Here is a 9,485-nt window from a genome sequence, read left to right as displayed (position 1 = left end):
TTAACAAATTTAATCTCATATCATCAATTTACCTTCGAAAAAGGAGGCAGTATATGTGATTGACATCTTCTCTTGAGCTAGTACGCTATCAGAAAAGAAGGCACAATGATTGGCACTCACAATATCTTATCAGCTAGAGGCACTGTAACACGCGTATTCACCAATAGGAAAAGTTGTGGTTCTTTTCCAGGCGTAATTGATTGACAACAGAATCATGCAATCATTTTGGTGGGTGGCAATTTTTGTCAACGAATGAACAAGGCCGTAAACGTTGCAATCAGTATAGCGAAGTAAAATGGCTGCATTTCTGTATCTGTGAGTGCAACCAACGAAACAAATATATAATATTCTTATTTTTACAGTAGTTCAATACATATATAAATTTATAAAAGTGGCGATGAAAAGTAAAGAACGCTCTCCGGGCAAAAGCAAACGGTCTCGGGGAGCGGAAGACTTGCGAGACCGTGGCAGTAGTAAGAAAACGACCTCGGCCTCTTCGTCGGGTAAAAGTGACGGCGGGTCAGGGCGACGGAGCAGCGCCTCCCGGAGCGCGGAGCGGCGAACTGAAAATCGTGAATACGATGGAGGACATCATAGCAGTAGAAACCACAATTATGGTGGTGGTGGTAGTTCTGGTGCCAGTAGCTCAAAGGCGTCTGGTGGGCTTAGCCCAGAGAGTAGACACAACGCCCGCCCATCCACAACCTCTTCGAGTACGGGCAGGAGCAGCACTGAACGGGGTTCTAGTGGCGACGCACAGTACAAAACCTTGAAAATTAGTGAGCTTGGATCCCAGCTCAGTGATGAAGCAATTGAGGATGGACTTTTTCATGAGTTTAAGAAATTTGGCGACGTTAGTGTCAAGATCAGTCGTACAGGTGATGAACGAGTAGCCTTCGTTAATTTTCGGAGGCCTGAAGACGCCCGTGCTGCCAAACATGCCCGTGGACGCCTTGTATTGTATGATCGAACTCTTAAGATTGAGGCTGTTTATGCCCCCACCCCTCGACGCAGAAGCCGTTCTCCCCTTACGGCCTCAGTAAATACACCCGTTGCAGCTGATAAAGAACCATTTAATGCAGGAAGTACTACCCCCCTTTCTGGACATCGTTATGGACAACGGGCAGTCTCGCCAAATGCCATTGGTTACCGGGATTACAGATTACAGCAACTAGCCTTGGGTCGCTTGCCACCACCCCCTCCACCACCACTGCCTCGTGAATTGGAAAGGGACCGTGAATTTGGCTTCTATGAGAATCGGTTGCGCCCTGCAGGTTACAACCTGGACCGAGCCCCACCTTACCGTGAGGAGGAAATTTCTCCTGAGGACGATCAGCGGGCGAATAGAACTCTCTTTTTGGGTAACTTGGATCCTACTACAACAGAGCAAGACCTCCGACGAGCATTTGAACGTTTTGGTGTTATTACAGAGATTGACATTAAGCGGCCAACCCGTGGTCAGAGTAGCACTTATGGTTTTGTAAAGTTTCAGAACTTGGACATGGCCCATCGGGCCAAAGTTGCCATGTCTGGTAAACCGATTTGTCGCAATATAGTGAAAATTGGCTATGGTAAAGCCACACCAACCACACGCCTCTGGGTTGGTGGACTTGGACCCTGGGTACCACTTGCTGCATTGGCCCGTGAGTTTGATCGTTTTGGCACTATTCGCACAATTGACTATCGTAAAGGCGATACTTGGGCGTACATTCAGTATGAGAGCTTGGATGCAGCACAGGCAGCATGTGCTCATATGAGAGGGTTTCCAATGGGAGGGTCTGATCGTCGACTCAGAGTCGACTTTGCCGAAACAGAAAATCGGTACCAGCAGCAGTATTTGCAGCCTCTGCCACTACCACATTACGATCTTATTGCTGATAGCTTTGGCCACCGTGGCTTGGAACCACTCCGACCACCCAGAGACAGGACTCCCCCACCGTTTTTCAGAGATCGTGAACTTTACTTGGAAAATGATTGGGCTGTGCCTGCTGCAGTAAGGGATCGCAACCGGCCTGGTTTTGACTTGCTTGATCATGTTGACCGAGAGAGGCGACGTGAAACCTGGTCAGCAGAGCGTGATCGTGAACGAGAAGCACTACTTAGAGACCTGAATCGTAAACGTCGTGCACCAGAGGACAGTCGACATGGAGATAGGTCACCTGGCAGTGACCGGTCTCGTAAAAGACATTGCATGTCTGCTGATCGTAGCCCTGGTGGCAGTAGTGGTAGGGATGTCGGCCGCTTCAGTGATACAGAAAGGACTTCCCGAAATGAACGACCCGTTTCTCCAAGCCGAGTAGATGGACGTAATAGCATTGAGAGGGGTACAGGTGATCGTCGCGACCGTAAATCCTCTCTGGAAAGGGATACCGACCGTAAGCGACGGACTAATGACAATAAGAGCCCTGCTAAGAAAGAGGAACGACCGGAGAACACTGTACAAGTTACAGTTCCTACTCCTTCAAAGGTCACACCAAAGGTAGAAATCGCACCGAAACCAAATCTTGCCTGGCAAGGTATGCTGCTCTTAAAGAATAGCAACTTTCCCACACATATGCACTTGTTACAGGGCGACATGGCTGTTGCTAGTGGTCTTCTCGTGGACGGTTCAACAGGAGGCAAAGTAGACCAGCTAAAAATAACACAGCGTCTCCGACTGGATCAGCCTAAACTCGATGAGGTAAATCGTCGTATTAAGGCAGCTGGAGCACATGGCTACGCAGTTCTGCTTGCTGTACCAGGCACAGCTGATACTTCATCTGCCACGGAGCCTGGCAGTGCCTCCACCCAACGGCCACTCCGGAACCTGGTATCTTACCTTAAACAGAAACAGGCGGCGGGGGTTATCAGCCTCCCAGTGGGGGGTAACAAGGACAAGGAAAACACGGGGGTACTACACGCCTTCCCTCCCTGTGACTTTTCTCAACAGTTTTTTGATTCTTCAGCTAAAGCCTTGGCCAAATCAGAGGAGGACTATCTTGTCATGATTATTGTGAGAGGAGCATCATGAACAGTTTTAAATTTTGTACATATGTGTTGCTGACCAGTTTGTGTAAAGTTTTATATTGCATTACGGGATACAGACTCCATTAAATGAACTTCTTAGGATTTTGTAGGAATTTTTTTTTAAAGATCTGAATTAGTTTCCTTTTTCAATTTATTTGATGAAAGTCTTTGTGGATTTTAGAAACAATTACTTTTTGATCTTATTTGTTTTGTTTTATATTGAAGACTTTTATTTTCCCAGACTTCTGTTTTAATTTACAAGTAATCCCCTTGTACATCCCAATGCAGACTTTTTGAAACGTGGTATCCCATAATGCAGTATGTCCATATTTTAGTAGTTCATTAATGTTAGCTCATTAACTTTCTAAATACACAGGTTTATGAACATTTTTGTGTATTGTATTGCTTGTAAAAATCTAAGTACTTCATATGTCCCTCTGCTTTCCAGGCCTAGTGTATCCTAATAGGGTATTACCTAGGGGAAGAAGAGTAAACAGTAGTTAAGAGCGCACAAAAAAAAAAATCAATAATAAGAAATATTATGCAGTTTTGTGTATTTCGTGTAGTATGGTTCAAATGGTCCTAGGCAGAATTTGGTGCTTAATATTCCTCTTGGTTTTGGTTATTGGCTAGGGGGAGGATGTGAATATGCACTTTTCTGTGTTAAACTGCACATGAATGTTACTGGCATTTGCAAATATACTGAATATTTTTTGATTGTTGGTGTTTAGGGTGGGAACCTGTAAGTGTCACCAAATGGGCCTTAACATTGTCGTGTGGTCAGGCTTTTAAGTTTTGCTGGATGTTGTGGATTTTTTTTTTTTTTTTTTGCCAGACCAAACACATTCCCAGTAAGTGGATTTAAAGCATCCTGGAAAAATTATCTAGGATTGTTATGTATTTGGGTGGGGTGCGAGTAGGTCGCACTTGGCAAGTTTGTTTACACAAAGTTAACAAGTGAATTGTGCCCGAGGCATATGGTAAATAGTTCTGTGTACTCTGTGACATTTTGCTGAATATATTTTTTGCCACATTAAGTTCAAATTAGCCTGAATGGTGGTGTTTGTTTTTATATAATTCTCTTAAATGTATGTTTTATTATTTGTGTAGCTTGCAGTCTCCAATTTGACCTGATTCCTTTTCATTTTTTTGTCTGAGAAGTGTATTATTAACGTGTAACAGTCAGACTAAAATGCTAGTCTTATGCAGGGTATGGCTCAGTGTGTGCTGGTACTGCATGTCAACATGTATCCATTATGAGCCCCCAGTATATTTTGGCTTTTACCAGGTCCAGTGCCAGCAGGTGTCATTAGTTTAGCTGTCCAGTGTTATCTTTTAAAGCTCTTGAATTTTTAGTTTTGTTTCTCTCTTGCATTTTTAGTTTTGTTTGATGTTCTGTGGCAATAGTTCTGATTGGCACAGGACAGAAAAGGCAATTTGAGTGTTTAAAGTCTGTTTAAAAGCAACATTTATTAATTTAGTCTGTTCTCACTTGCTTTCTTCCCTGAGAAAATACAATCTAGCAGAACCATTAACTGTTTTTCAGAATGGTATTTTATACTTCTGTGAAGTTGCATGGTTGTTTTCATGATATTACTTGCTCCAGAAGTTTAGCAAGGTTGTCCTGTATTGAAAGAATGAGCAAGTTGCATTTTCACAGCACATGTCATATGTACAGGAAAGATGGCAATCTTGAATTGGCAAGAACTTTTGATGGTTTTGGGAATTGCATTGAACTATGGTGGTGCTGCTTACTACAGTTTATTTACCCTTTTCAGCATTGCGTTCTAGTGGTTTCTGAATAGGGTTTTTCATCTTTCTTTTTTATGGCCATTTGATAATCTGAACTATTTGCACTGTGACTGAGCACCATATATCTGGTCATAAATACTGCTGGGCATTTATAAGTTTGAGTTAAATAGAATGGAACATACAGGTCATGTTGGGGTACTGCTTTCTTGTAGCATTTGGTGTGCACATCAGATTTTGTGCAAACATTTAAGAAGTTTCTTTTCACATGTTATGTAGAATAGTTACAGCCATTTGAGGTTTAATGGCTAGAACTGAACACTGCCATTTTCTGTGCTTCCACCCCCCCCCCCCAGGGTGTTTGCGAGAGATGTCTGTCTCTCCCCCCGGTAACTTAGAATGATTTGTTGTTGCCCTTTAATACTAAAGGGCCTGGTGTGTTTAACATGCCCTTTTGCTCCTTTGCAGGCAGGTAGGAATGGAACAGCAGGGTTCGCAAATGCTGAGGATTGGAGGGCTTTTTAAGGTTGTAATCTTCCTTGTAGCAAATCAAATTAACCATAAGCAGAATTTCTAGTTTTTTTGCAGTGCTTCACATGTGGCCCATTGTGCATAGTCTTGTCACAGCCTTGTTGCCCCCCTCTTTTCCCCCAAATAATGAGATCAGCTAATATCTTTGTCTTCCACTTAACTGTCTTGCCCTGTGTCGCCCAGGATATAAGTTGTAGTCTTGAGTATTTTCTATTCACTGTGTTTGTTTGCGTGCACATGCACCCAAAATACACAGGAGTTTTATCATTTCGGTATGCTAAAGTAATACAACCTAGTTTTATTTTGGGTGGTTATAACTTTGTTGATGCAGCACTTTGAGTAATTGTATTTATATTAGCAAATTGTTCATGTTGAGTATCTAGCCAGCAGTACCACAGTGAGACTTGTCTGTTCCAAGCTGAAAATGTATGTGGGACATGCTTTCCAGGTTTAATGCAACTTCAAGTCAGTTGAAGTGGTGAAGTTTCTTATTGTCGTAAATATTGGAAAAGGTGACTGTAGCTGACTTGACCTACTAGGTTTGTCTTGCAGCCATTGAGCAACATCTGAATGGACTGACTGTTTAATTGGCAGTGTAAGAATCATTCCATGCCTCCATGAATTGATTTGCTTTGGCACCAGTAATAACTACCACAAACTTAAGTGGAACTAATGTTTGTTGGCACTTAGTGTGCCAAATCAATGTAGTTTTTCTTAATGTAGATTTGAAGTATATGAGAAGTTGTATGGAATTAGTAATAGAGTGGCACAGGCGGGCATTTTGCTACATCCAGGTGTATCATTTTCATCGTGTTGCTGTGCCTTTAACAGAGTGTGTGCAACATAGATGCACTATGCAGAGTGCAGCAGTATAGGTAGCAAGGGTTTTTGTTTCTGCTTCACAGCTGTTGGCTGTACGGTGCAGTTACCATCTGAGGGGCATGTTTTGTATGTCACATTTTCTTTAATAGGGACCCTTTTGGAATACAGCATATATATGCTGTAGGTTGGCATTGTGTGTTTCCAAGTTTTCGCATATTGTTGTATTGGAATATTTATCATCTTGAAAGATGTTATGTTTTTGAGAGTTCTGGTCACTTGCATGCATGTTTACCCTTGAATTGGTTGTTTACCTGTAGGTCGTTTAAAACATGGTCACTGGTCTTTGAGCTTGTTAACTCGTCTTCAGTTTTATCTAAAGTCTGTGAAGGCTGGCAGTAGCTTTGCATTATTTTTGCAGTTAGCCAGCTGCCCAGCAGTTTTGAGTTTAAAACTGTAATTTTTATTTATTTATTTTTTTATGGAGGGATGTAAAAGCTGTTTCCTAACAAGGAGGATCCTAGGTGGTGGACAAACTACTCCTTTGCTATGGCATTTTTAGTTTTATCTTTTTATCTTGAATAATAAAGTGAAGCGTTTTGGACAGTTGTGCCGCTGGGTAAAGGTCTATTTTACTGTCTTTAGAATGGTCAGTTGAATTTGTAGTTCTGTGCGATTGTACTTGCTGTACTTGCTTTAGTGTTGCTTATGGATTTTGAAGTTAAACTGTTTACACTATTGCATATAACAAGTCAAGTGCTGTGATATTTTTCTTTAATTTACATGGTATGATTTTTATCCCAAACTTTTGTTTTTTGGAGATGTACACTTCTTGTCAGACCATGTTGCTGATGCCAGAAAAAGCTTACTTTAAGAACAGCCAGAAAATGTTGAGAATAGTAGGGCGGAAAAGCATTCCAGCACTGTTGCTACTGAATGCCACAGTACATTTCTTAACTCATCAGTGATACTTTAAACAGCCCCTTCCCCCTCCAAAAAAAAGTTATGCGGGTGTGCAGTTGCTTTCCTGAGTAGATACAGTTCTTGGTTGGGTTGTGGTGTGTTTTGTTGGTGCCTAAAGAAAGCAAATACATGTTTGGAGCTGCATGGTAATATGATTTTACAGCTATAGTTTTTTTTTTTTTTTTTTTTTTTTATTGGGTATGTTTTAAGCTAACAAATACTGTATTGTTAAAGTTGTATGAATTGCATAACCATTTTCCTTTTAACATGACACTCCGCATGACAGAAGACCTTTGCTGCTGTGGACTTATCACCAGTGAAGTTTACTTGTACAGCTCAGACACGGGCGAGTAATGACATATGCTTGTTTCGTTGTTTTTTTCTTTTCTTTTGGCTTTTTTTTCTTTTCTTTTACATTATACTAAAAAAAAAATCAAGATTTAAAATGTTTACCTGCTGTTGTCATACCAGTGCCCGTGTTTTGAATGGATAAAGTGAATGACCTCTTTGCTTTGTGCTGTGTACACCATTTCAGGAAAAGTCAGGAATCCTTATGTGGCTCTCACTGTTACATAGACGTACACACGCACGTATTAAGCTGGGTTTGTTTATATCAATAAATTAATTTTTTTTTCAAGGGAATGTTTTTTTCTGCCTGGAAATGAATTGAACAACTGACTCCCGTCTTGTTTGCAGCTGAAGGGGGGGCCTACTTTGCTACTGAATCCTTGGGTCAGTAGGCGTAAAGTTTGTGTGGTTTAAACCAAGCAACAGGGAAGCCCAAGATTTGTTCACTGACCTACTGATGTATAATTTGAAGAGTGTTTCGTTTCCCCTTTGTTGTGATTCGAGGGGATAATATGCTGCTTAATCCTCATCTTAAGCAGGAATCATTTTCATTTACTGCCATGCAAGAAGCAGGGAAAGCTTACAATCACACAGCAGTCTGCTCTGATACGTGGCGAAGACGATGAGTCGTTGAGTATTTTTGGTTTTTGTTTTGTCTGCCCAACAAGTGTGATCTTAGTGCCTTTTTTTATTAAGAAGAAGCTGTTTTGAAAGTGCTGCGGTCTTTCCTTATAAAGCTGCATCTCAGAATTGCCAGTTGCAGTCCTGAAAACCTTTTGTGTGTGTTTTGCAGAAAGAGATTTGAGGAGGTATCCTTGTACCATGGAGCATTTTACTATTATTAAGCAGTATTTGTGTTTTAGTTCTCAACTTGAAGACAAGTTCCCAAGGGCTAGAATTTAATTTGTAGACCACTTTTTGTTCTGAATACGTTCTTTTGACAGATTGACAAAGTTGTGTGTTCCCAGTCTCCGGATATGCATGTACCCCGATGTGTTCTAGGTACCAAAGCAAGTTTCACCAGTTTGCCTCATTCGATAGTAAGATTTATGAAAATATGAGCACTTTTGCCATTTAATTCACGTGTGCTGTCCTGTACAGGGATCCACAGTTTTGGATAGTTGCTCCCCGTACAGGAGTAAAAGTACAGTTTCTGCAGCAAGTTTCTGGGCATGATGTCATCCAAGCTCAGGCGGAGGCCAAAATGGCTGCGTCTTTGTCTTCAGAAATGTGCTGAAAGTGTTTCCCAGCCATAATTCGTTTGAATTAATAGCTGCTGCATGAAGGTTGTGCTAGTATGATGTGATCTCCAAGTTAACCCCTTGCGAGGAAGATGAGAGCTTTAGAGCAGTTTGCTGACGTCAAAGAACTGCTGCTGGGCTCCTTTAGTGGCTGTCTGCAGCGGAAGCCAGGATTCTCCAGCCTGAAAGGTGTGTATATTGACAGGGTAAATGTGTTGAACAGGTAAGATGTTTTAAACCAAATGGGATTAAGGTACACTTTGATTTTTCACCACCATTATGGCTTCGTTAAGCCACTGAGTTTTCCATATTTAGAGATATTGGCGTTCTTGCTAGGCTCTTGAATGTTGTAGTTCTTGGAGAATTCTGCATCTTGCAGCGTTGTTCTTTTGTGGTAAGTGCTTAACATGTTTAAAGTTGAGGTTTACCAAGAGTATGGGAGGTTGGAGTTTCCTCAATGTGCAAAACTGAATGTGATGTTTATGACCCCCCTCGTTCAAAAATGGAGCTACATTGAATTCCAGGAACTTGAGAAGGACAGTACTTTAGGTATTTCTACTGTTAATGTGGGACATCTCAAGATAACATATTTAGTTTTACAGTTGGTGTATTTTTTATCAAACAAAGCTATTCTTGCCTAAAAAGTACTTTTTTAGCTGCAGAGATATAGTATTTATAATGTGAATTACAATTTCAAGGAATATTTTTGGCTCCTTTCAGGTCTGCGATAGACACAGTTCATTTGGTTACCATTAATTTGTTTAGTTACTTTGGCCTGTAGCATTCAGTTTCTACTACAGACACTTGCTTCATAGTAGTATATGTGGA

General features: G+C 41.3%; 1 protein-coding gene across 1 annotated transcript; it reads left to right on the top strand.

Moving 5' to 3' along the window:
- The first annotated feature begins 268 nt into the window (after positions 1–268).
- Positions 269–7,705, top strand: RBM15 (RNA binding motif protein 15). The gene has a single exon (XM_044076901.1). The coding sequence runs from the start codon at positions 398–400 to the stop codon at positions 3,008–3,010; it is 2,613 nt and encodes an 870-aa protein (XP_043932836.1). The 5' UTR covers positions 269–397; the 3' UTR covers positions 3,011–7,705.
- Positions 7,706–9,485: the final 1,780 nt, after the last annotated feature.

This window comes from Protopterus annectens, chromosome 7.part0 (assembly GCF_019279795.1).
Source record: "Protopterus annectens isolate FY-2018-M chromosome 7.part0, PAN1.0, whole genome shotgun sequence".
NCBI classification, from domain to species: Eukaryota; Metazoa; Chordata; order Ceratodontiformes; family Protopteridae; genus Protopterus; species Protopterus annectens.
This window is presented reverse-complemented; position numbering and strand designations above follow the sequence as displayed.

Bases quoted from the DNA above. Each gene is read 5' to 3' on its own strand.
- RBM15 (XM_044076901.1), top strand. From the start codon at position 398: ATGAAAAGTAAAGAACGCTCTCCGGGCAAAAGCAAACGGTCTCGGGGA.